Here is a 26,968-nt window from a genome sequence, read left to right as displayed (position 1 = left end):
TCTATTCTATTCTATTCTATTCTATTCTATTCTATTCTATTCTATTCTATTCCATTCCATTCCATTCCATTCCATCCCATCCCATCCCATCCCATCCCATCCCATCCTATATCCCCCAAGAGGCGCCACTGGGAGCTCCAGCCCGCCGACTTGACGGGGCCAAAGCGCCGCCTCTGCCTCCGGGCGGCTTCGAGCTGGGGGCCGTTGCAGCGCCGGATTCGCTTCCGTCGAGCATCTCCCGAGGGAGGCTGCGCTGCTTCGCGGCCCTTTCCGCGGAGGAGGCTGGACTAAGCTCTGCCGGCGCTGTCGTCCTCTTGGCTCTCTCTCTCTCTCCCCCTCCCTCCCCGCCTGGGCAATTCTCCAACCAGGCTGGGCGGAGCCGGCGGACCGGCCTTCCTGCCCCACTCCCCGGCCAGCTGGAGCCGGGCAGGCCGGCGCCCTTCGGAAGTGAGGCGAGGCGCGCTGAGCCCGGGGCGCGGCGGGTGAGTGGGCGGCGTCGGTGCGCGCTTGGAGAGCCCTCAGGCGGCTCCCTGCCCTGGCGGGTGCCCCGAAAATCTCCCGGGGAGGCGGGATGCGGGGTCCGGAGGGCGGCCCGGCGGGAAAAGCGGGCGGTCAGGGGGACTTCGGGTGGGAAGACTGTCCCCGCCCGGCCTCCCTCCGGCCCCGAATGGAAAGCCGGCCAGGTCGTCCTGCTTCGGCGATCTTCGGCTCCTTAGTCCAGAGGTCTTCAAACCTGGCCCTTTTATGACTTGTGGACTTCAACTCCCAGAATTCCTCAGCCAGCATGCCTAGCTGAGGAATTCTGGGAGTTGAAGTCCACAAGCCATAAAAGGGCCAAGTTTGAAGACCCCTGCCTTAGTCCCTCTGGGGTCTCTCTCTCTCTCTCTCTCTCTCTTTCTCTCTCTCACTCTCTCTCTCTCTCTCTTTTACTCTCTCTCTCTCAATCTATCTTTTTCTCTCTCTCTCTCTCAATCTCTCTTTCTTTTACTCTCTCTCTCAATCTCTTTCTTTTACTCTCTCTCTCTCTCAATCTCTCTTTTTCTTTTACTCTCTCTCAATCTCTCTCTTTTACTCTCTCTCTCTCAATCTCTCTTTCTTTTACTCTCTCTCTCTCTCTCTCTCTCTCACATAGTCCTCAGTTGATGACCAGAATTGAGCCTAACGTTTATGTTGCTAAGTGAGACCTTTGTTAAATCAGTTTTGTCCCATTTTACGACTTTTTTTGCCACCGTTAAGCGAAGCGTTGCAGTTGTTGAGTTAGTTAAGTTAGTAACCCGGTCGGTCGTTAAGTCAATCTGGCTTCCCCATTGACTTTGCTTGTGAGAAGGTCTCTCAAAAGGAGATACCGCGTGATCCCGGGACGCTGCAACCCGTCGTAAATATGAGGAATCAGTGGACGAACGTCTGAATTTTGATCACGTGAACGTCCCGCTGCAACAGTTGTTAAGTGTAAAAAAATGGTCATAAGCCACTTTCTTCAGGGCCGCTGTAACTTTGAACAGTCACTAAATGAACTGTTGTGAGTTGTGGAGTATCTGTAATGTGTTCACTCCAATCCAAAGGAGCAGATTCTGGTTTGATGCAAGGGCTCTGGGCTTGCAACCCTGAAGTGGCCTGGCAAAGAAGCTGTTACAACTACCTGCGCTGCCCCCAGGATGAGCCCAGATTTCCCTCCACTCCTCCCAACACACACACACACACACACACACACACACACACACACACACACCATTTAAGAATTCCCCCAGAAGCAGCAGAAAGGAGAGAGCAGAAGTGCTTTGAGACACTTCTGCCTAACTGTCTAGCAATGGCAGCTAGACCAGGGGTAGGCAACCTTGGCTCTTTTATGACTCATGGACTTCAACTCCCAGAATTCCTGAGCCAGCATGGCTCAGCTTGGAAACCTCTCCCTTTTCCCTCAGCATGGCTGGCTCAGGAATTCTGGGAGTTGAAGTCTACGAGTCATAAAAGAGCCAAGGTTCCTCACCAATGGTCTAGGGCAGGGGTAGGCAACCTTGGCTCTTTTATGACTCATGGACTTCAACTCCCAGATTTCCTGAGCCAGCATGGCTCAGCTTGGAAACCTCTCCCTTTTCCCTCAGTATGACTGGCTCAGGAATTCTGGGAGTTGAAGTCCACAAGTCATAAAGCGGCCTAGGCCAGGAGTAGGCAACCTTGGCTCTTTTATGACTCATGGACCTCAACTCCCAGAATTCCTGAGCCAGCATGGCTCAGCTTGGAAACCTCTCCCTTTTCCCTCAGCCTGGCTGGCTCAGGAATTCTGGGATTTGAAGTCCACGAGTCATAAAGCGGCCTAGGCCAGGAGTAGGCAACCTTGGCTCTTTTATGACTCATGGACTTCAACTCCCAGAATTCCTGAGCCAGCATGGCTCAGCTTGGAAACCTCTCCCTTTTCCCTCAGCCTGGCTGGCTCAGGAATTCTGGGATTTGAAGTCCACGAGTCATAAAAAAGCCAAGGTTGCCTACCCCTGATGACTTATATACCGCTTCACAGTGCTTTACAGCTCTCTCTAAGCGGTTTACAGAGTCAGCATCTTGGCCCCAGCAGTCTGGCTCCTCGTTTTACCATCCTCAGAAGGATGGAAGGCTAAGTCAACCTTGGGCCGGTCAATAGCCTCTTCCACCATCTGGTTAAGCCCCAGAACCAGTGGGGACCGTGCCCTCTCTCTTCAGGACCTCTTCTTCCAGCAAAGGGAGGGGTTCAAGAAAGTGGCTGCCATCCTGCGCCAAGGCAAATTCTGCCAGATCTTTCCTGCACCAGATCCGAAGCAGCTGGTGTTTTACTGGAGCCAGAGTCTCCCTCCCCCACCAACCTGGGGGACTCTTCTCCCCCCATCTTCTTCACTCCCTCCTTTGAAAAGGTGGAGCAAGAAAAGGAGAGACTTTCTTTCCTTTTTCTTTCTTTGGTAACCGGGTGAAACCGTCAAGGATTTTGGGACTTTCCCCTTCTGGGTTGTGGGACAGGAAATGGGTCATCTTTGACCTCTTTGAGTCATACCCCTGGGCAACTTTACTCAGCTGAATACCACAGTTTTTAGGCTGCATCGTGTTCATCCAAAGCTGAACACATTAAGGCTGGTTTAAGTCCGATGTGTGAACACGGCTTTTCTTTCGACTCGAGAATTATTGTCATCCTTTTTTTCTTTTCTTTGCTTTGAAATCTTGTTTTCTCTATTGCTTCCAGAGCCTTGCCAGAGACCAACTGGCAGCTGTCCTTGGTCAAAAGAAACAAGTAACAAGTTTTATCTTCAGTTGCTGATTCAGTTCCTGGAAACTCCCTTTTCTTACAAGGTAGGTAAAAGGTAAGAGCCTAATGATGGGAAAGGTTGAGGGCAAGAGAAGAAGGGGACGACAGAGAATGAGGTGGCTGGATGGAGTCATGAAGCAGTAGGCATGAGCTTAAATGGACTCCAGAAGATGGTAGAGGACAGGAAGGCCTGGAGGAATGTTGTCCATGGGGTCATAATGTTTCGGACACGACTTTGCAACTAACAACAACAAATGTGTGTGTGTGTGAGTGTGTGTGTGTGTGTGTGTGTGTGTGTGTGTGTGAAACCCAAATACTTTGGCCACCTAATGAGAAGGAAGGACTCACTGGAGAAGAGCCTAATGCTGGGAAAGGTTGAGGGCAATAGAAGAAGGGGACGACAGAGAATGAGGTGGCTGGATGGAGTCACTGAAGCAGTAGGCCTGAGCCTAAATGGACTCCAGAAGATGGTAGAGGACAGGAAGGCCTGGAGGAACGTTGTCCATGGAGTCGCGAAGGGTCGGACACGACTTCGCAGTTAACAACAACAAAGGTAAAAGGTAGCTTGCCAAAATGGCATGATGATGACATGATAGCAGTCTTCTAATGTTTGAGGGGCTGTGAACAGAGAAGAGGGGGTCAACTATGCTAAGCTTGTAAGCCGCCCTGAGTCTTCGGAAAAGGGCGGGATATAAATGGAATTAAAATTTAAAAAATAAAAATAAACCTATTCTCCAAAGCACATGAGGGCAGGACAAGAAGCAATGGCTGGAAATTAATCAAGGAGAGAAGCAACCTAGAACTAAGGAGAAATTTCCTTTTTTCCCCATCTATTTTTATTTTATTAAAAACAAAAGTTAAAATACGAGACACCAAATTTGTTTTAAAGAGAGAAATAAAAAACACAAAACAAACATTTAAAAATTGCATTAAAAAACTAATACATATAGACATATACCCCCAGTTGAATATTTATTAATATATTACAATAATATTAGTTTCCCACCCTTTGCGAAACAGACCCAAACAGTTTTATACCGCTAAACTACTAATTTTATTTGCAAATTATTAACCTGTCTTCTATATACTATATTGATGACAAAATAGTTACAGGAAGAACAGTAATGATAAAAAAAGACAAGATTAAAATTTCAAAAACTTCTGTTAAAATGTTATTATAATCAACTTGTAGAAAATTTACCACGGCTTCTTAACTATCCCAAATCATCCCAAGAATTAACACTGATTCATTCTGGATGAAGGGACGCGGTGGCTCAGTGGGTTAGGATGCTGAGCTTGTTGATCAGAAGGTCGGCAGTTTGGCGGGTCGAATCCAGAGTGCCGCGTAACAGAGTGAGCGTCTGTTACTTGTCCCAGCTTCTGCCAACCTAGCAGTTCGAAAGCACGTAAAAATGCAAGTAGAAAAATAGGGACCACTACGGTGGGAAGGTAACAGCATTCCTGCATGCCTTTGGCGTCTAGTCATGCCGGCCACATGACCACGGAGACGTTCTTGGACAAGCGCTGGCTCTTCAGTTTTGAAATGGAGATGAGCACCGGCCCCTAGAGTCGGAAACGACTAGCACGCATGTGTGGAGGAACCTTTACCTTTACATTCTGGATGAAATATCTACGTTTGTTTCTTAATAGCATCCCTTATCAATTGTCTGATTAAACATAATAAGTCCAATTTCCAAAGCCAGTCTATCTTCCGAAAAAAGGTCAGATGAAATTGTTTCCCAATTAAGTGTAATAAATCCATTTGCCCATGTCCTTCAATGCACCAAAGACCAATTTGTCACATCCACTCAGATAGCTTTCTGCAGTTGTATAAAAAAGCAGGCTTAAAACTTCAGGGAGGCGTATGGAATCAACATAGTTAATTCTAAGTCTGGGTCCATAATTCTTCTCAGAAAATCTGCTTTCAAATCACATTCCTTTTGTGGTTTTATCAGTTTTATAGTTCTATTTTTATTTAAATTAAATCTTAATTGAGCAGAATTCCATGCCATCTCTGCAAGGAACAGAGAAGTTCTTTCATTGTGTTCCTTAAGCAGCTTTTTTCAGTCTAGCTATGCAACCTAGATGTGTTGGACTGTAGCTGCCGTCCTCACCACTCTCCGCACTGCCTTCCTGTCTGAAGCAGGGATGCTTCTAAACCAGACTGTGATGCTGTATGATAGGATGCTCTCAATCGTCCCTCTGTAGAAAGTGGTCAGGACAGGGGAAGGAAGATGTGCTTTTCTCATGCGACACAGAAAATGCAGGTGCTACTGTGCCCGTTTCACCAGTTTCTCACTGTTGAGCACCCAAGCCAGCCTACTTGTTAACTGCACACCCAGGAACTTGTCATTGGAGTGGCTTGCCTCTGGAAGTTTGCAGGTGGTCCACCACTGGAGATTTTAAAGAAGAGATTGAATAGCCATTTGTCTGGCATGACATGGGGGTCTCCTGTTCGATCGGGGTGGGGGTGGATCTCTTCCAGCTCTATTATTCTGAATTCTAAGACTACAAGATCAAGTTCAGCTTGTTGGGCTGCAAATCCTAAAATGACCACAAGATGCCGGCAAAGTTTTCTTTATATTTAGCTGTCATCTAATAGTTCTGAATTTTGCAGCTGCGGTAGTAGTACAAAAAATGAACATTATCGCAACATTGTGCAAAGCTTGGTTATAAAAATTAAATGACATTGATATTTTTTATGCTTGCCCTGTTCACCGCCCTGAGTCCTCCGGGAGAAGGGCGGTATATAAATAAAATAATAATAATAATAATAATAATAATAATAATAATAATAATAATAATAATAATAATAATAATAATAATAACTGTTCCATGACCGGAAGGTGAGATGTGTTTTTTTTTATTAAAAAGTTTTATAAAGTTACAATACAAACCCACCCCCAAACCACCACCCTCCCCCACTTCCCAGAACTGAATACAGGGTTACAAAAATAACAATCGAAATCTAAATAACATTAACCAACTATATATGTAACCAAGTTCCTAACGCACTTTAACTCCCCTTTAACATGAACACAAACAAGATAAAAATAAACATAATAATAATAAAAACATAAAAGCAAGATAATATATTATTATTTATTTATTTATTAAACAATACTAATAATAAAAATAACAATAAAATATAATAAAAACTAATAAAAATACCATAAAAACATACTAATATTAATAATATTCTGTAGTTCATTCATAAGCTAGATGAAACTTTTTAGTCCAAGATGAGATGTGTTTTAAACAGCTGTGAATTGAGAGTGCAGATTAAAGAAGCAGCGGATATCCCCATTGAAAAACAGAATCAATTAAAGATTAAACTTTGATGACAAGTTATTTAAACCCAATTTGTAATATTTCAACGGGATTTTTTTCCTTATTCCTTCCCTTGTCAGGGCAAGTGTTTTATCACTACCCTCTCTTATCTTTTTATCCTCTTTATTTCTCTTTCTTTTTCTTTTTGCTGTTTCTATCAGGAGCAAGGAAGGGAGGATATGAATATTCACATCCTTTCTTTCATATTAGTGCCCACCCACCCTTGGGTGGGGGAGGAAGGTGGCCTATGAAGAGAAAAAGAACAACAAATGCTGAAATCCAGAGGGGTGTTTTGGTAGCACCAAAGACATGCCAAAAAACTTGGCTTCTTGAGGACACTGTACAGCTGCATTCTAGATACGATAGCCTTAGATAGGATAAGTTCCTGCCAGGTTGTCCAATTTGCTTTGTCTGAGTTTTATTGGACTACATTTTTAATCAATCTCATCAGCTGGCGTAGCTGCTCATAAAAAAAACTCCCTGACTCCATGCATTCTTACTTCACAGGAAGGGGAGAAAGAGAATGGAGCCTTCAAAAAAGACGCATAAAAGGGAGCAAAAATCAAGGTAAATAAATGAATAAAAGGTTAAACTTGATAATATGTGAACAGGGGTGTCCTGGGAAGCGCATGTGTGTCAAAACATACAAAACTGGTAATCACAGCCACTCAGTTGAAGCGCTGCCCGTTTTTTAAATGTGATGTTGTGGGGCAGGACTTTTTTTTTTTACCCCCCTCTATGGGAAGATGGCTAGGGACTCGGTGGCTCAGTGGGTTAGGATGCTGAGCTTGTCGATCAGAAGGTCGGCAGTTTGGCGGGTCGAATCCCAAGTGCCGCGTAACAGAGTGAGCGCCTGTTACTCGTCCAAGCTTCTGCCAACCTAGCAGTTCGAAAGCACATAAAAATGCAAGTAGAAAAATAGGGACCACTACGGTGGGAAGGTAACAGCGTTCCGTGCACCTTTGGCGTCTAGTCATGCCGGCCACATGACCACGGAGACGTTCTCGGACAAGCGCTGGCTCTTCGGCTGTGAAACGGAGATGAGCACCGGCCCCTAGAGTCGGAAACGACTAGCACGCATGTGTGGGGGAACCTTTACCTTTACCTATGGAAAGATGATTATTGATGACGATTTCAGAGAGCCTTTCTTAGAACACCTTTCCATTCTCTTTTTTATTGGGCTCACTACTGTTGCCATTTCATAATCATCAAATTGTTTGGCACAAAAGAATATTCCTTAAGCCTAAAATCTTGCTTCTTCACATGTCCTTTTTCCAGATTAATCAACTGTGCCCATTCTTTACCTCTTCTTTTTATCCTGTTCATTACCCCTAAAATCTATTTGGTTTATTAAAATAAGGGCAACTTTGGAGCCCTTTAAAGCTATTATACAGTAATCTTTATTTTTATACTTTCAGCTCAAGGTAGAATTAAAATGGGAAGATGCACATAGTTATCCAGCAAAGTTTTTCCCCGTCCTAGTTGTTCTCTTTTTCTCTTTTTCTTTCTTTCTTTCTTTCTTTCTTTCTTTCTTTCTTTCTTTCTTTCTTTCTTTCTTTCTTTCTTTCTTTCTTTCTTTCCTTCCTTTCTTTTCTTCTTTCTTTCCTTCCTTCCTTCCTTCCTTCCTTCCTTCCTTCCTTCCTTCCTTCCTTCCTTCCTTCCTTTCCTTTCCTTTCCTTTCCTTTCCTTTCCTTTCCTTTCCTTTCTTCCATTGAACTTGTATCCCACCCAACTCCTGGCAGCTCTGAATGGCTTGGTTAACCTCCATTGTTGATTCCAGAACCTCATAATTATTTTGCAATCTGTCTTCCTGTTCCTGCAAGGGGATTAGATATTTTTAATCTATGACGTAATCAAATGACTGACTAGAGACGCAGCAGTTGTTTTCCAAAATAGCTTTTCTGGACTTCTCTTTAGGAAATTTTTGAAAAGCCTTATACGGAAGCACCCCCAAGAACTCCTGCTAGTAATTGGAACCGGAGTGAGTGCTGCTGTTGCACCAGGAATCCCAGCCTTGTGTTCGTGGCGGAGTTGCATTGAAGCGGTCCTTGAAGCAGCTGACCAGCTAGAAGTGTTGCATCCTGGAGACGTGGCTGATTTCCGCCAAAAAGTGTCCAAAGACCGAGATTTGCTTGTGGTTGCACATGATTTAATCCGAAAGATGTCACCGGTGAGCATTTCTCAGATAAGGATCTGAAGTGAACGTTATTCCTGTTTTGAAAGTGAAGATGCAAGTGGATCTGTATCCCTGGTCAGGCTTTCCATTGTAGATAGTCCTTGACTTATGACAGACAGACAGACAGATACCCATTTCCCCAAAAGTAAGGCCTACCCTGAAAATAAGCCCAAGCTTGATTTTGGGGGGTGGGCCTGATATAAGCTCTACCCCAAAAATAAGCCCTAGTTTTGGGGCGAGGCACACTCCTAAAAATGAAGCTAGGGCAGGGGTGGGGGTGTGGATCTGCCCCATTTTTTTATTTTTTTATTTATTTATTTTATTGGATTTGTATACCGCCCTATTCCCATAGGACTCAGGGCGGTTTACAGGGCAGTTAAAACCATGAATACAAAAAATTAAAAACAATTAAAACAAATTAAATTCAAGCCCCAAGAGTAAATCTAAAACCCAGTTAAATTAACAACCCCACAGTCTGGACCAAACAGATCGAAGAGCCAAGTTTTCAGGTCCTGGCGAAATGAGCGAAGGTCGGGGGCAGTCCTAAGTTCTGTGGGTAGTTGGTTCCATAGGGCAGGCGCACCCACAGAGAACGCCCTTCCCCTGGGAATAACCCGCCGGCATTCATTAACCGGCGGTACCCTGAGAAGGCCCTCCCTGTGGGGGCGCACAGGACGATGGGAAGATGATGCCGGCAGCAGGTGTTCCCTTAGTCCGGACCCAAGCCATTTAGGGCTTTATAGGTCATTACCAGCACCTTGAATCTCACCCGGAGGGCAACCGGAAGCCAATGCAGCTCACGGAGAAGAGGTGTTACATGGGAGTATTGGGAAGCTGCCATCAAAACTCGCGCGGCTGAATTCTGCACCAGTTGAAGTCTTCGGGTGGTCCTCAAGGGCAGCCCCATGTAGAGAGCGTTGCAGTAGTCTAATCGGGAGGTCACGAGCGCATGAGTGACTGTACGTAGAGCATCTCGGTCCAGATAGGGACGCAACTGGCGCACCAGGCGAATCTGGGCAAAAGCCCCCCTGGTCACAGCTCCTATATGGTCTTCCAAACTGAGCCGTGAATCCAGGAGGACTCCCAAGTTGCGAGCCCTATCAACGGGGGGTAATAACTCATCCCCTATTAATGATGGAGAAGGCTGGTCAGCCCGAGATGCCGGTATGAACAGCCACTCAGTCTTGTCAGGATTGAGACGAAGTCTGTTTCTCCCCATTCAACCCCGGACCGCCTCCAGGCAACGGGACATCACAGTGAGGGCATCACTGGGTTGGGTCGGGGTGGAAAGAAAAAGTTGGGTATCATCAGCGTACTGGTGATACCCCACCCCGAAACCACGAATGAGCTCACCCAGCGGCTTCATGTAGATGTTGAACAGGAGGGGAGAGAGGACCGACCCCTGAGGGACTCCACAAATGAGAGATCTCGGGGTGGACCTCTGTCCTCCCGTCAACACCGACTGCGAGCGGCCCAGGAGGTAGGAGAACCACTGTAAAACCATGCACCCCACACCCACTTACCTGGCAGCCAGGCCTCTCCTCACCAGCCCATTTCTTCTTCTGTGGCGTCTTCTGCAGCCAGGCCTGCATTTCTTAGTCACAGGCCTTTCTGGAAGGCCACTGCAGCCGAGAACTGAGCTATGGATTCAATCCATAGCTCGGTTCTGCAAGACCTCTGCAGCCGAGAACCAAGCTATGGATTCAGTCCATAGCTCGGTACTCGGCTGCAGAGGCTTTCCGGAAAGGCCTGACTGCAAAATGCAGGCCGGAATGCAGCTGCAGAATGAAGCTGCTCCTTTGGTCAGAAGATGTGGACCTGCTGGGTGGGGCTGTTGGTGCCAGAGGTGAGTATAAAAGACACCCCCCCAAAAAATAAGACCTGGTGCCTCTTTTGGAGGTAAAAAAATAAAATAAAATAAGACCCGGTCTTATTTTCAGGGAAACATGGGTAGATAACCTTTACTGTCATTTTTTACTGTGGGCACAACGGCACACGGAAATGAGCCTTGGTGGAGCAGTGGGCTAATGCCTCCTTAAGTAACACCAGCTGCCTGCAATTAGTGCAGGTTCGCATCCCACCAGGCTCAAGGTTGACTCAGCCTTCCATCCTTCTGAGGTAGGTAAAATGAGGACCCAGATTGTTGGGGGCAATAAGATGACTTCGTAATAATGTCGCTTGGGGAGCCCTGAAAGCCCTAATAAGCAGGCATATACATAGAATGAAGGCTATTGCTAAGCACATTGATTTGTGCTTCTTAGATTGTAAGCCGCCCTGAGTCTTCGGAGAAGGGCGGGATATAAATGGGAATAAAAAAAATGTTTTGCAGTTCCAACATCATCCAAAATGTCTTAAGATATAAATCGTTCCAATTCCCTGAAGCTGTTCAGTTTCCTTCTGCAGCGCACCGGGGATGCTAAGCCCAACTTTTTCCAGGACTGTTTAATGGAGGTATTTGACAACTTGGACCAACACATTCAGCATCCTGCTGTCCTCTTGTCCATCCTTCAACTAATGGAACGGGGCACAATGGTGCTTACCACCAATTATGACAATTTACTTGAAATCTTTGGGCAACAGCAGCACAAAGCTATGGAATCGCTTGACCTGAAAGACAAAGACAAGGTACGATGTCACCAATAAATGCTGTACACCTGCGAGCTTCCGTTCGAAAATTTGAAAGGTCAGCCCCATCTCTCAGATTTCATCGAAATAGATAAGGAGAAATGTATGAAAAGGTAAAATGGCAGCCCAAAGGTGTAACCAAATCTCTGCTGTTCTAGTGTGCATCACAGTAATGGGTGCCAGTTTTACTTGTTTGATGTGGTATCCTGTGGTGTTTTTGATAAAACCGATCTGGGAACAAAGGTAGGTTATGTTCTTTGCATATTCCTTTTTCTCCTACGGCAGCGGTCCCAACCTCTCCAGCTTGGCAGCCCAGCTGAGGCGGTGGGGGGGGGGACATAAAAGTGGCAGGGGCACACTCACAGCTCGATTGGTGCAAGCAGCAGGGGTGTGTGCCTTCCACTTGTGCAAATGGAGCTTTGTGCATGAGTGCCCTCTGCTCATGCCAGTGGAGCTTCACGCATGAGCCCAAGTGCCCTCCGCTCACACAAGTGGAGTTTCACTTGCCCGTCACTTGTGCGGCCTGGTTTCAAATGGGTCGCGACCCGATAGTGGGCTGCAAATGACAGACCTTAGAACAGACATGTCAAACACAAGGCCTGGGGGCCGGATCCGGCCCGTGAAGTGGTTTCATGTGGCCCGTGAAGCCATCCTGGAAACTGAGGGAATGGCCCCCACTGCCCTGGCTCTGAGACCCTCCTTCTGCCAGACACCCTCAGCTCTGTCCCACTCCTGCCCAGGCCCCCATAGGCACCCTTGATGCGAACGATGTAGAGCTGGCCATGCCCACCCAGTAGGCCATCCACACTCTAGACACGCCCACCCAGTAGGCCACGCCCACCCTGGCCATACCCACCCGGCCCCCTGAGGGCAACCACAATGCTGATGCGGCCCTCAATGAAATTGAGTTTGACACCCCTGCCTTAGAACATTTAGCAAACGACACACCTTAAAACAGAAAGAACACCGTATGTCTAAAGATCCTTCTGTAATGAAGAATGTATCTCCTTTGAAGACTGTACTGCAGTCTTCAAAGGAGATGGCTTCTTCATTACATAGTGATCTTTAGATATATATGGTATTCTTCCTGTTTTAAGGCGTGTCATTTGCTAAATAACTATAGTTTTTTAATGCTCTTTTAATATCATTGGTTACACGTCTCCATACAAATCTTAATTTTTAAGCAGCTAGAGAAGGTTGTTTCTTTGAAGTCTTGGAGATGGTGCAATTAGGTAACATCAAGAATAGGGTAAAGAAAAGTGCTAGTTATTTAGGCAGTGCATGGTTAGCTGGGGGATTCTGGGAATTCAAGTCTACTCATCTTATTGTTGCTAAGTTTGAGAAACACTAACCAAAAGGTTGCAATGTACTCTCTGGGCATCCATAGTGAGGAGTTGGGAAGTCATCATGAGGGCTGTAACATCATTACACAAATTGTATAAGTTGACCTTTGAATGACAATGTTACGAAATATACAAGATCATCACCGTTGCTACCAGATGGTATACGAAGCAACCGAGCAAGGACAGAACAACTCTGCCATCAAAATGTGTACATCTCTTGGGTTGGTGGAGCCTAGCTTCCTTCTGCAAGTTGTGTTACTGAACAGCTGCTCTCTCGTCAGGTTCTCCAGTGGGCCAAAGGACTCCTCAGATATGGTGTCCTTCATATTCATGGCTTGTACACTGATCCCTGTGGAATGGTGCTGGATCCCTCAGGATATCAGGAAGTGACTCAAGACCCTGAAGTGATGGTATGTGGATCCAAAGGCTGGATAAACTTTTTTTAAATTGAGAAGCTGTGGTGGCGCAGTGGTTAGAATGCAGTATTGCAGGCTAACTCTGCCGATTGCCAGCAGTTCGGTTTTGACCAGCTCAAGGTTGACTTTCATCCTTCCGAGGTCGGTAAAATGAGTGCCCAGATTATTGGAGGCAATCGTAAACCTCTCAAGAGAATGCTACAAAGCGGAATATAAGTCCAAGTGCTATTGCGATTGCTATTCCTATTGTTGAACCATGCAGTCTTACAGGTCAGCAGTGCCTCAAAAGTACCCTGAGAAGAGCTGATGGATTGCATTTGTGCATCCTTTGGGGACAATGATCCATTTAGGCACAGCCAAGTTGGGCCACGATAACCGAGTTAAAACTTGTATGTTCACTACAGCTGCTATAGAGCATCTTCATATAATGCGAGAAGCATTTGACAGACACGGGAGGACTAGTGGATCTTTAACTTTCACAGCTTCCTAGATATCAGGGTGGCATAGACTGATTCCTCAGTGGGCTGTGCTTAACTCAGTAGAGACTTAGCTAAGGTCTCCCCAGCCTAAGATTACGTCTTGCGCTTTGCCAACTCAATTCAAATGAGGTCAGCATCCAAACAGTTCACGACACAAACATTTAATTGAATAATTGCTTCTTGTTTTTTTCTATTTTATTTATTTATAGGAAGCACTGCAGAATCTATACCGGAGGAAATCCTTTTTGTTTGTGGGCTGTGGGGAGACCCTGCGTGATCAAATCTTTCAAGCTCTCTTTCTCTACATGGTTAAGAACAAAGTGGAACTAGAACATTACATGTTGGTGCGCAAGGAAAATGAAGACCAGTTCTTTAAATTGCAGGCCGATATGCTTGTGCATGGCATAAAAGTCGTAACCTATGGGGACTGCTTTGAAGATTTCCCAGGCTATCTCCAGGATCTCACTGCACAGATCTGCAAACAAAGAAGTCCAGGTGTTGTATGAAAAAAATTACCTTGGTTACCATTCTGCTTTCTTTTGCCCCTTTAAAATGTTTTAACCTTCAATTATTCATAGGATAGTGCTCAAGTGGCTTATTTGATTGACTGACTGTTGTTGCCAGGGCAGCAAGGATAGTGGTGGTGATTGTTTTTTGTTGTTTTTATATTGGGGTTTTATTTATTTATTTATTTATTTATTTATTTATTAATGGGACTTATATCCCGCCCTTTCTCCCGAGGGACTCAGGGCGGCTGACAACAACAAAACTTAAAGGTTTCTGTACAGTAAATTAAAATTAAAAATTGAAATAAATTAAATTAAAGAATAGAGTTAAAATTGTAAACATAATTAAAGTCCCTGTCAGTCCAGGTCAGCCAGGTGGAAAAGGAGTGTTTTGAGGCCGCGGCGAAAGGACTGGAGATCTTGGGCCATCCGAAGCTCAGGGGGGAGCTGGTTCCATAGGGCTGGCGCTCCCACAGAGAAGGCTCTTCCCCTGGGGGTCGCAAGCTGACATTGTCTGGCCGACGGTACCCTGAGGAGGCCTTCTCTGTGTGAGCGTACTGGGCGATGGGAATTCGTTCCCGGCAGCAGATGGTCCTGGTTTTATCTTTGTAAGCCACCTGGAGTCATTGAGTGAATTGGGTGGCCATATACATTTTCTTAAATAAAATAAATAATAAATGCAATATTACTTAGTTGAAAAATCGGGAGATTGCATCGATTCAAATGCCTTGCAAAATAAGGATGCCATGTTATCTATGCAGCTCCTCCATTTGGTGTCTTTGATAACCGTCAACTCTGAAATGAGTTTTTCAACTGATGTTGATCATAATAGCCATGTCTAACTTTAAAGTGAAGACGCAATGGGTACAACGCACCACAATAGGGAAAGCTTCGCTTACACAGTTGCTGCCGCCATCTTGATTTTTTTTATTTTTTGCTTTTTAATTTGATTCCCCCTACCCCTCCCCTATCCCTCCCTCCCTACCCCTCCCCCCCTCCCCTCCCCCCCGACTTCCCAGAGCTAAGTACAAGGTATAAAAAACCAAAAAAAACAATCATAAACATCCATATGCTAACAACCATAAACTCTAAAATCTATCTCTCTCTAGCTCATATAGGATAACTACAAACACTATTAATATAAGATATATTAAAAAAAGAGAAAAAAAAGGAGAAAAGAAAGGAAGACTTATTCAAATGCTATATGAAACTTCTTAGTCCCATATTTGTTCTGGATATACTCAATCCATTTTCTCCACTCCATAACATAACGTTCTTGCGAGTGATCTTTCAAATAAGCCGAGATCTTTGCCATCTCTGCCAGGTCAGAAACCTTTAAAGTCCATTCTTCTATAGTCGGCAGTTCCTCCTTCTTCCAATATTGACCTACTAAGAGTCTTGCTGCCGTAATTAAATTCAACATCAGCTTAGTGTCCACAACCGTAGCATCTGTAATTATTCCCAACAAAAAAAGTTGTGGACAAAACTTTATCCTTTGCTTAAAAATCTTCTGCATATTCCACCAAATTTTTATCCAAAAAGCCTTAACCTTTTTACAAGTCCACCATATATGAAAATATGTTGCATCTTCTTCACCACACCTCCAGCATTTAGGCTGATAGTTCGGATACATACTTGCAAGCTTTTTAGGATCTAAATGCCATCTGTAAAACATTTTATAAAAGTTCTCTCTTAAATTTTGAGCTTGTGTGAATTTTACGTTCCTCACCCAAATCCTTTCCCACGTGTCCATTGTAATAACTTCTTGGATGTTTTGGGCCCATTTAATCATACAATCTTTAACAAGTTCTGTTTCTGAGTCAATTTCTATCAAAGCAAGATATATCCGTTTAATATGTGCTGGACCCTGATTTCTGATTTGCTTTATCAGATTTTCATCAGTCATTGTAAAACCATTTTTCTGATCTTCTTTCCACCTGGCCCGTAGCTGAGTATATTGAAACCAAGTTTGAACAATCTTCTCATCTCGCAAGAGGCTATATGGTTTCAAACACCAGACATTTCTTTCCAAGCTTAAAATCTCCTTGTACGTAGTCACATCATGTTTAAAACCAACATTTATATTTTCTATTGCGTGTTTTGGGATTGCCCACAATGGTATCTTACAATCTAGCTTATGTCTGTACTTCTTCCAAACTCTCAACAATGCCTGTCTTAAAATATGCACTCTAAACACATTATCTACCTTCTTATCATACAACAAATATGCATGCCAGCCAAACAACAAGTCGTGGCCCTCAAGATTTAATAATCTCTCTTGTGTCAAATTGATCCAATCACTTATTCCTGCTAACGCAGCAGCTTCATAATATAATTTAAAATTAGGCATTTTAAGACCACCTCTTTCATGAGTATCCTGCATAATCTTAAGTTTAACTCGCGGCCTTTTCCCTGCCCAAACAAATTTATTGATACCTTGCTGCCATTCCTCCAAATTAGAATCTTTCTTAAGAACTGGTATCATTTGAAATAAAAATAAGAATTTAGGCAGGACATTCATTTTCACTGCTGCGATTCGCCCCAACAAAGACAATTGCAATTTTTCCCAGCTCTCCATTTCTTTTTGAATTTTCCCCCATAATTTTTCATAGTTATTTTCATATAACTTTGTATTAGAGGGCGACAGAAGCACCCCCAAATATTTGACCCTTTTAACAATCTCAAATCCAGTTAATCCTTCTAAGAGAGCCTTTTGCGAAGCTGTCATATTTTTAGCCAGGATTTTAGTTTTTTGTGTATTAACTTTAAATCCAGAAACCTTCCCATATTGTATTATTATCTCCATCAGGTCCACAACAGAGTTCTCCGGCTGGGTCACTGTAACAACCAGATCGTCTGCGAACGCTCTCAATCTATAATCCTGATCTCTAATTTGTATACCCTTAATTTTTTCCGAATTCCGTATTTTAACCAATAATATCTCCAATGTTAACACAAATAACAAGGGCGATAACGGACACCCTTGCCTTGTGCCCTTCTCAATATTACATGCTTCTGTCAGGCTATTATTAACTATTATTCGGGCAGTTTGTTTTTGATATAATGCCCTAATTGGTTGCAAAAAATTATCCCCAAAATTCATTTTATCTAAAACTTTCATCAAAAATTGCCAATTCAATTGATCAAAAGCTTTTTCAGCATCTAAAAAAATTAGCGCCGCAGGGATCTGGTTGTTCCTCTCCAAAAACTCTAACACATCAACTATATGCCTCACATTATTTTTCATTTGCTACCACTAATAAACCCCGTTTGGTCCCCATGAATCACCTGTTGCAGAACCCTCATCAGTCTATTAGCCAACACCTTAGCAAATATCTTGTAGTCTGTATTTAAAAGTGATATCGGTCTATAATTTTTAACTTGAGTAGCATCTTGGTCTTCCTTCGGAATCAAAGAAATAAAAGCAGTTCTCCAAGACGGAGGCACCTTTCCCCCCCTCTGAATTGTCTGGAACAGTTCCTTTAACGGTTTTATCATCTCTAATTGTAGATTTTTGTAATAAGCCGCAGTCAAACCATCCATACCTGGCGCTTTGTCCACCTTCAATTCCTTAATTGCTAAGAATTTCTTCTTCTGTTATCAATTGATTAATCCCCTCTTTTTGTGCTTGCGTAAGAACCGGGATGCTAGCATTCTCCAAATATACATCAATGTCTTTTTCATTAATCTTCTCCTTAGCATATAATTTAGAATAAAAATCCACAAAAGCTTCCTTAATAAGATCCTGTTGAAACACAACCCTTCCCTTATGCTCAATTTTATCTATATTAGAAGCCCTTTGCTTTTTCCTCAGTCTGTAAGCTAGCCATCTACCTGGCTTATTAGCATTGCAAAAGGTGTTGTGCCTGGCAAACCGCAAATTGGTTGCCACTTGGTCAGCCATTAATTTATCAAATTGTCCTCTTAATAGCTTAATAACCTCTTTAGTCTTCACATCCGCTGGATTCAAAATCAAAGCCTTTTCTTTTTCCTTAATTTCATTCTCCAATTCTTTCCTCCTGGCTTCCAAAGTACGTCTGTGTTTATTATTCATATATATCAACACCCCTCTCATATAGGCCTTGCTAGCATCCCAAACCATGTCCATAGAAGTATCCTTATTCATATTAATTTCAAAAAAATCCTTCATCCGCTGTTTACATTCTTCCACATTTCTCTGATTTCTAAACAAATTCTCATTTATGTGCCACGACCGCCTATCTCTATTCTCCTTATTAATCTCTAGCCAAACTGGGCTGTGATCAGAAATAGTTCTTGCACATATCTTCACCTTCTTAATCCTAGAAAAAAAGTCATTAGTCAGCAAAATAAAATCGATCCTGGAAAAAGATTGATGTCTGTCAGAAAAAAAAGTATAATCCTTTTCATGCAAATGTATATCACGCCAAATATCTCGCAGTTCCAAATCATCCTTCATTTCAAAAAAGGATTTAGGCAGTCTAGCATGACTTGGAACGCGCTTAAAAGAACCAGCCTTGTCCATCTGTACATCCAAAACACCATTCCAGTCCCCCATAAAAATAAACGATTTATAATCCAACTGAGTAAGCTTTGTGTGAAGTAAACTAAAAAAATCAGCTTGTTGTTGATTAGGAGCATATAATCCAACTAAAAGCGTCTTTTTACCTTCTAACAGCAACTCTATCATAACGTATCTTCCATGCTTATCTGCTTCAATTAAGTCCGCTGTTAAAGCACTTTTAACATAAACAACCACTCCATTTTTCTTATTCATTGCAGAAGCAACAAATTGCGTGCCCAACCTTGAGTTCGATAGATACTTTTGGTCCATAACCCTAATATGCGTTTCTTGCAGACATATAACATCTATCTTGAATTGTTTTAAATATTGAAAAACTTTCTTCCTCTTCTGTGGTGAATTTAGTCCATTAACGTTCCAAGTTAAAAATTTAGTCGCCATGCATGTCATCCCAAAGCTGTTGGAGCACATCTTTAATAGGCCCACTATCTCCTTTAGGCCGTGCTCCTCCCACTGCTTGGCTGTAAGTACGTTTTGAAAGTTCCATAAACTTCTGCTGATCTTGTTCTTTTAATTTTTTTGCTCTTTTTAAAGCGGCACGCGTCACCCTCTGTTCTCCAGGATCAGCCAAAGAAGTTGTAGCTTGATCTCCTCCAGCACCATTCTCCTCTGTCTGTCCAGCTTCAGCCTCTTGAGGTTTTCCTTCTCCAGATCCCTTTGCAGCTTCCAGAAGTGGTAGTGGGGTTGCTTTTAAAACATTATTGTAAAAATCACGCGCCTGTGTCACAGTAACCAGACGGTACCTTTTGCCTTCATGCATCGCCACCAATCCAACTGGAATCTCCCATCTGAACCTTATATCACGTTGTTTGAGTTCCTGCACAAGAAATGCAAAATCCTTCCTTCTCCTTAAAATCTTTGGAGGAATTTCTTTTAAAACCAAAACTTCTTGGTCAGCAATCACAACTTTAGTATCATAGGCAGCTTGAATAACTTCATCTCTAGTTTCCCTCTTTGCAAAATAAACCACCACATCTCTAGGTAGCTTTCTCTGTCTAGCAATCCATGAATTTACACGAAACACTTTATCCATGCATCCCTTTATTTCAGATGCTGGCTGACCCAATACTGCTTCCAGAGCCTCAGAAATCAGCTGCTTTAGGTCTTCCTTAATATTTTCTTTTAAGCCTCTGATTCTAACAGCATACTGCATCTGATGATATTGAACAAAACTCAGTTCTCTGTCCATTTTGTCTCTTAAATCTTCATTCTCCAGTACCTTTACTTCTAATATGGCATTCTTTTGAGTCAGGTCTTCCACTTTTTCATCCAGATCTTGCACACATTCAGCCACCCTATGCACTGTAGACAAAATGTCTACCCTCATCGCACTGAACTTCTCTTCCATCCTCTCTTCTATTCTCTCCTCCAATTTCTTCAATTTCTCCTCCATCTTTGCCAATTTATCACCCAGTGATTCCAAAATTACCTGGGCTTGTTTTTCAAGAGCATCTTGTAAATCCTTCGATGTCAATGCAGCAGGAGGAAGCAAAGCTTGCAACGATGTCTGTTGCACCGGGGAAGTTCCAGCACTCCGAAGAGTTTTTGAGGGAGGTTTAGCCGCCATCTTTTTACTTTCACTTGTTACGCACTTTCACTTTAAGTTTATAAAGTCCATTAAGCTAGAGAGTAAAAATAAAAGTCCTCTTCACCTTATCCTCCTGTACCGCTCTGCCTGCTCCTTTTATTCCATGGTCTTTCCTTATGGCAGGGGTGGTCGCAAACGCCTGGCTCCGCTCCAGAAATCCCGGAGCAGAGACGCTGAACACCTGGGAGCAACCCAGGCTACGGGGGAGTTCAATCCTTCAGCCGCCCAAGCTTTAAGCTCAGGCGGCCCCGGAGACCTCAACCCCTACCTGGGGCCTCACCCCCTCCTCTTCTCCCGAGGAGGGGGCTTCCAATCCACCCGAACAGCTGATCGGCGCTGTTTTGGGTGAAAACAACACAGCTGAGCCGCGGGCAGCCCGAAAAGGCTGTCTCCGGCGCCGCGCCGCCACCGGAAATCCATCTTGATTTTTTTTTTGGCGGACCTTGTGGACACCCCTGCTTTGATTCACACACAAAACACACCAAGCCACCCATTCTGTGCTTAGAATGTACAAAGTCCCAAATGTCACTACTGATCCAAAATGTTGTCTTAGGACCTAAGACTTAGGTCAAAGCATACATTGCAGTATATTATTCGTATATGTTTAGGTCGAAGGAAGGAAGGAAGGAAGGAAGGAAGGAAGGAAGGAAGGAAGGAAGGAAGGAAGGAAGGAAGGAAGGAAGGACCACCGGCATCACAAAGGAGAAATGCTGTAATTTAATAATTCTGCTAATTGCATTCTATTGTTCCAAGATTTGTCTCTTCTATGACTATGGGGTCTTTTGTGCTCTCTGAGATCAGTTGTTCTCAGTTTGAGAGCAAACCCCACTCTCTTCTAGCACTGATGATGTTATCTAGTTTGGTAATGAAATGTCTGAAAGAAAATAATCAAGCTCAGAGAGCACCAAGGACCCCACAGTTCAGCTTGAGCCACAAACATTCTCTCTCTGCTTCTGTGCCTTCCTTTGCTAATGGGAAGTGTTACTACAATAAAACATTGCTTTAAGTTATTAATGAAACTGAAAACCCAAGATGTATATATGGTTTACTGTTAAATTTAAAAGTTTGCCTAGAGGCATGTTTTAAACTATTGTATCCAAGTTAATTCATTGCTTAATTTTCTTTTCTTTTTTTTCTTCTTCTAGATGCAGACAGGGTGGATAGCACAACACTTTGGGGTAAAGTATAGCCTTCCTTCCACATATTTCTTCAAATTTCAAATGGTGATCATCTCTTGGTATTAGTTGGACAATCACTTATCACCTTACCAGAACCACTGAGCAATGTGAACATAAAAAATCTTGGGGATGGTTCCTGGCCATGTCTCACTTTGCCGCTGCTGAAATCACTGGGGCTTCAGCTTGCGTGGGGATTCGGAGCCGACTGGCTGATTCTGCCCCCAAACAGGCCCCCCCATAAGAAAGCCTCCCCACCAGGGATGGGACCTGCAGCTGTAACGTAGCTCCATTTGCTTCCAGGTCCTTCTAAGCTGGAGCTTTATACATGCCCACATCCCTCTCTTGCAGTTCGCTCCGAAAAACCTGAATTTGACCACATGACTTCCATTTACTACAATGTAACTTATTTGGTTCTCTAGCAGAACTGAAATTTAGCTCACAATGGATGCTTATTAGCCTGCAAGAACTAGCAATAAGGGGGAGGCTGTGTTTCAATGGCTGTTTATGTTTTTAATGGTTTTAACTTAGTAGCAGACTTTGCAAGCTGCCCAGAACTTGCTGGAATGGGTGTCTGTAATAAATTTAAGTACGTGCATATTGTACATAAACGCATAAAACATGCGACGTGAAGCTGCTTGTTCTAGACGGTTCTGTGTTCCCCCCCTTTATAGGGACTGATCTGGGCCTTTTGGAGTTGGTTCTTAAATCTCCAGAAGAATATTGCCTTTTACAGAAGTAGAGTCCCTTTTGTCCCCCACTTCCAATTGGAAAAAAACAACAACCACAAGCAAATAACTTCTTAAAAGGATAAGGATATTGAGATAAGAGAGGAAAAGAGGGAGGAGAGAATTCAAAAATAAAAACTCATTCATAATAAAGTAGAATTAAGTTTATCTGGCTGAGTTTCCTGCCTAGTCTACATAGTAAGGCTGACATCAGTCCTGCAAGCATGAAAGTATAGTTCTCCCGCTACATCCTTACCGGCATTGTGCTTAGATTAGGTGCCATCTCAAAGACCAGCAGAGTATCAAGTTGGTTTGTAAAGGCAGAGGAAGACCTAGAATTTAAACCCAGGAGCGGAGACCAACCAAATAACATTGTATATAGTTGCGGACAAATCTTTCATCTACAATTTCATTCTTGGCTACAGCAAAGCAATTAATCTATTGAGTTTGTCCGTGAGCTTTTTCCTGGATAAGCCAAGAACTAAATAAAGAGAGCCAAAATTTAAAGCTGTATGAATCCTAATAATCCTGCTGCTGTTGGTTAAGGGTGGGATGTCAAAACGTTTTGCATATTTTGATCTTCCCCATGGACACCACTGGACTTCACCTCAAGTAAAAGAAGGCATATCTAGCTACAATTAGGTTGTGCTAACATTATACTGGCTTTGGTGCTGAATTACATTCTTTGACTACAACACCACCACTACCCCCCACACTCCCCAAATTTGGTGATTAGATATTTTTCTTGTGACTCTTGAGTCTCTGTTCTAGCTTTGTAGATAGGAAAAAAAAATATCTCAATAGAGCCAGAGTAAAAATGATGCCAACGTTTTCGCAAAAATCATTAACGTTGTTGCACATATGTTGTTGGTAACACTTCTTCCTACAGGGCCATCACGCTCAGATTGCACAAAAAGGTTAGGAGAGCGTGAGAATGACCAAGCCAAGAAGGCGAGACATCCGAAGGATGGTAATTATCATTCCTAATTTTCTATTTTGAAGAAGGTATATAATGTAGTCATATAACGTATCTTGAAGGGATGCGGTGGCTCAGTGGGTTAGGACGCTGAGCTTGTCGATCAGAAGGTCGGCAGTTTGGCGGGTCGAATCCCGAGTGCTGCGTAGCAGAGTGAGCGCCTGTTACTCGTCCCAGCTTCTGCCAACCTAGCAGTTCGAAAGCACGTAAAAATGCAAGTAGAAAAATAGGGACCACTACGGTGGGAAGGTAACAGCATTCCGTGCGCCTTTGGCGTCTAGTCATGCTGGCCACATGACCACGGAGACGTCCTCGGACAAGCGCTGGCACTTCGGCTTTGAAACAGAGATGAGCGCTGGCCCCTAGAGTTGGAAACGACTAGCACGCATGTGCGGGGGAACCTTTATCTTGTCAACAACGGAGCTGGAGAAAAGCTTCGACAACATGAAGCACCTGATTTATCTGAATGCCAGATCTTATTTAAATTAGGAAGACAAAACTGCCAGGGCTGTTCTGCAAGGGCTTCTGTGCCACTGGAGGGATTCAATTCTGCAAATGGGCCTGCATGCATTATGTCACTTGAGACCCTGCACTCTCACCTTGCAAGTTGTGTCTTCTGGCACTGTGGATAGCTTGTGTGTACAGGTAGTCCTCGACTTACAACCACAAATGAGCCAAGAGTTTTATGTTGCTAAGTGAGACATTTGTTAAGTGAGTTTTGCCCCATTTTACGACTTTTCTGGCTACAATGCTTAAGTGAATCACTGCAGTTGTTAAATTAGTAACACAGCTGTTAAGTGAATCTGGTTTCCCCACTGACTTTGTCAGGTCACAAAAGATGGATCATATGACCCCAGGACACTGCAACCACCATAAATATGAACCAGTTGTCAAGCATTTGAATGTAAAACACGTGTAAACCACATGGGGATGCTGCAACGGTCGTAAGGGTGAAAAATGGTCATGTGGCTTTTTCCAGTGATGTTGTAACTTTGAATGCTTACTAAATGAACTGTTGTAAGTCGAGGATCACTGGTAGTGGGCAACTAGAAAGGCATTTGTATCTATTTGGAAAACCACCTCTGCATTTATTTTTATGAGGGCAGGACAGCTCATGCTTTATTCCTTAGTCTTATTCATATTTAGCTGTCGGGATGGTTGTATTATGTCTTTTGTAGCATGTGTGAGGTTTCATCAAGGGTTGTATTGCCATTGTCCAATATTCATTAGCTTTTCTCATACTAACACTTAACAGTGGTCCTAAAGGTGTGAGAAATATCAAAGTGATTTAGCCATCTGTGCAAATATGGTTAGCGTTTGGTATCTGATTGGCCCCATATTTATTTGTATATATTGATGTGGGAACAGCAGAGTTGGGTGCTCTTATCCCTAAACGACTCCCTCTCCAGTTTCATGTAAATGTTAAAATATCAGCACTGGAAACAAGAGGAAACACTGAGGGTCATCACAGATCATTAACCAAGATCTTGAATGAGTAGATCCGTCTGCACTACCCTTTGGCATGTTAGGAAAAGCCAGAACTATTGTTCAACAATGATACATTAAAGGAACGGACACCGTACGTGTGCATGTGTATATAAACCTAGAGAGGAAAAACACATTTTAATTTTTTTTTAAAAAAAGGTAAGTAGTTTTGTGTTTTGAAAGTCCAATTAACTCTTTTTTGAATTTTCTAATTCCGTCAGAATTGCATAATGCTGACCAACTTTTGTTCTATTTGGCTTTTGGGACATTTTGCAACTGATGTCTTTTTCTCCTTTTGTAAATCATGAGCGGTGTAGATTGCTTCATGCTTTATTTTGTACAAAAAAGAAGAAGAAAACAATGCACTGGATTCTAGTCTGAGGGTCGCTGTTAAAGGGAGGAGACATTTTCAAGATTCCGATGCTCCTTATCCCATTCTAACAGGGGGGAAAAAAAACCTGACTGCAGGAGCAATCCAGTGGTTGGAAGCCACAAGTCAGGAGATAAAAGGAATTTTGAATCCTACACATCTAATTAACTAAATTTAGCTTGGATTGACTGAGAGTACTCGTTTCTCCTATGGTTATGCAGGGTAAACTATTTTAAATCATGTGGGCCGAGATGGACGAAACTGACTTTTATGTTGTTTTAAACAGATCCTGCAGAAGACGGTGGACTTCTGTGACTGTATCAGACCAGTCCTTGAGAAACACCTCCTGACTTTGGCCATTTGCATCTGCTGGGAGTCAAATAACGGATAGGTGTAGACTTCTTACAATGTCTCCTTGGGAGGGTGAGATCCTCATAAATATCATACCCAATAAAATTTCACAGCTGTTCTTAGGGAAGAGCAAATTTCTAAATATCTCAGGGACGAAGTCTTGGAAAAGAGGGAGATGTGGCCTCTGAAATATCATTTAGTTTTTAAGTTTTAACTCCTCTCGTCTTACTTCAACCCATGCACCTAAACACAGGAAGCCTGTCCCTTCCCTTGAAAGGGCTACGCGACATCTTGTGAGAGGAAAAAGGCACACAATCCGAGTACATTTCATGTGTCTAGGCAAAGAACTCTTGAATTTTTCCTAGCACGATACTGGGAGTTCTCATGCAGGCAGCTGCAAAAGATCAGTGGCTAAATGCTAGCAGTGTTTCTGAATCTTGGTAACTTGAAGACATGTGGACTTCAACTCCTAGAATTCATCAGCTAGCATGGTGGGAGGAATTCTGGGAGTTAAAGTCCATATACAGTATCTTAAAGTTGCCAAGGTTGAGAAATACTATTCTCATGTAATGCGATTTATATGTTTTGTAAGTTCTTGAAGAAAAAACCTTGAACAAAATGAGAAATTTTATGTGTCTTAATTTCTTTGTATTTGAATAAATAATTTCATATATAATTCAGAGTGGTTCTCTTGTGCATCTATTAGATCTGAAAAAATCAAGGATTGAAGGCTGATGAACTGATATAAAGCATAACACATCCTTTACGCATGCAAAGATGTTTCTCAATGTCATGTAATAAAAGTGATCTATTAAGATAAAATTAAATTTACGTTAATCTGAAATTAGATGGTAAATTTCACTCTGACTTGCAATAAAGCTTAGCTCTCCATATAGAAAAGACACATAAGACACATAGTAGATAGGAAACTTGATATCTGAAAGCTAGAATTGTTTTATTTAACAATCTTCAAATACAAGTGTATATGGTGGACAAACTTAATTCTACCATCAAGAACTATTAAATGAAATCTCTAACGAGTACATCACACTGTCTACAGATGTTCATCTGAAACTAGATTAGCATTCACTTGAAATGCCCCCAAATTGGCAGTTAGTCCTATAGCAGGGGTCTCCAAACTTGGCCCTTTTATGACTTGTGGACTTCAACTCCCAGAATTCCTCAGCCAGGCATGCTGGCTGAGGAATTCTGGGAGTTGAAGTCCACAAGTCATAAAAGGGCCAAGTTTGAAGAACCGTCCTACAGTGACCAGAATGATAGGCAGACATGACGTACATGAAGATATTTCTAATACCACCCCAAAGCCCTCATCAAATAAAAAAAAATGCATGGCTAAAAGACAGAACTAATACACAAAAGCAACAAAAGCTTTATAGCCTTCTATACTGCCCTTCCCTATACAGTACTTAAATCTGAATCCTACTGCTTTAGTCTCTTTGATAGTTTTATATCTGTTGCTGTTTGGAATATGTATGTGGGATCTTTCAGGTTAATGCTAAAGCTACAAGAAAAACAGAGCAGAAAGTTGTTTTTTCAAACCCCCTTTTCTATTTTTATTACAATGTGTACA

At 42.9% G+C, this 26,968-nt stretch overlaps 1 protein-coding gene across 3 annotated transcripts; it reads left to right on the top strand.

Annotated features, from left to right (window-relative positions):
- The first annotated feature begins 370 nt into the window (after window positions 1–370).
- Window positions 371–26,042, top strand: FAM118A (family with sequence similarity 118 member A). 3 transcript variants are annotated; one of them, XM_083366829.1, is made up of 10 exons: window positions 371–482; window positions 3,206–3,312; window positions 7,106–7,165; window positions 8,516–8,768; window positions 11,178–11,399; window positions 13,024–13,152; window positions 14,021–14,132; window positions 21,438–21,470; window positions 23,085–23,165; window positions 25,313–26,042. In XM_083366829.1, the coding sequence occupies exons 3-10, from the start codon at window positions 7,122–7,124 to the stop codon at window positions 25,339–25,341; spliced, it is 903 nt and encodes a 300-aa protein (XP_083222955.1). In that variant the 5' UTR covers window positions 371–482; window positions 3,206–3,312; window positions 7,106–7,121; the 3' UTR covers window positions 25,342–26,042. The 3 variants fall into 3 exon arrangements, with proteins under 3 accessions (XP_083222955.1, XP_083222953.1, XP_083222954.1); XM_083366827.1 differs by having other exon boundaries at window positions 13,847–14,132; XM_083366828.1 differs by lacking the exon at window positions 371–482 and adding an exon at window positions 1,132–1,177 and having other exon boundaries at window positions 13,847–14,132.
- The last annotated feature ends 926 nt before the right edge of the window (window positions 26,043–26,968 follow it).

Source organism: Vipera ursinii, assembly GCF_947247035.1.
Source record: "Vipera ursinii genome assembly, chromosome: 6".
Taxonomy (NCBI): domain Eukaryota; kingdom Metazoa; phylum Chordata; class Lepidosauria; order Squamata; family Viperidae; genus Vipera; species Vipera ursinii.
The sequence above is the reverse complement of the archived record's forward strand: the minus strand, read 5'-3'. Positions and strand labels throughout refer to the sequence as shown.

Excerpts from the sequence above, each read along its gene's own strand:
- FAM118A (XM_083366827.1), top strand. The coding sequence starts at position 7,122 with ATGGAGCCTTCAAAAAAGACGCATAAAAGGGAGCAAAAATCAAG. Across the intron at positions 7,166-8,515 it reads AAAAGGGAGCAAAAATCAAG|GAAATTTTTGAAAAGCCTTA; the intron begins GTAAATAAATGA and ends ACTTCTCTTTAG. Across the intron at positions 8,769-11,177 it reads TAATCCGAAAGATGTCACCG|CGCACCGGGGATGCTAAGCC; the intron begins GTGAGCATTTCT and ends TTCCTTCTGCAG.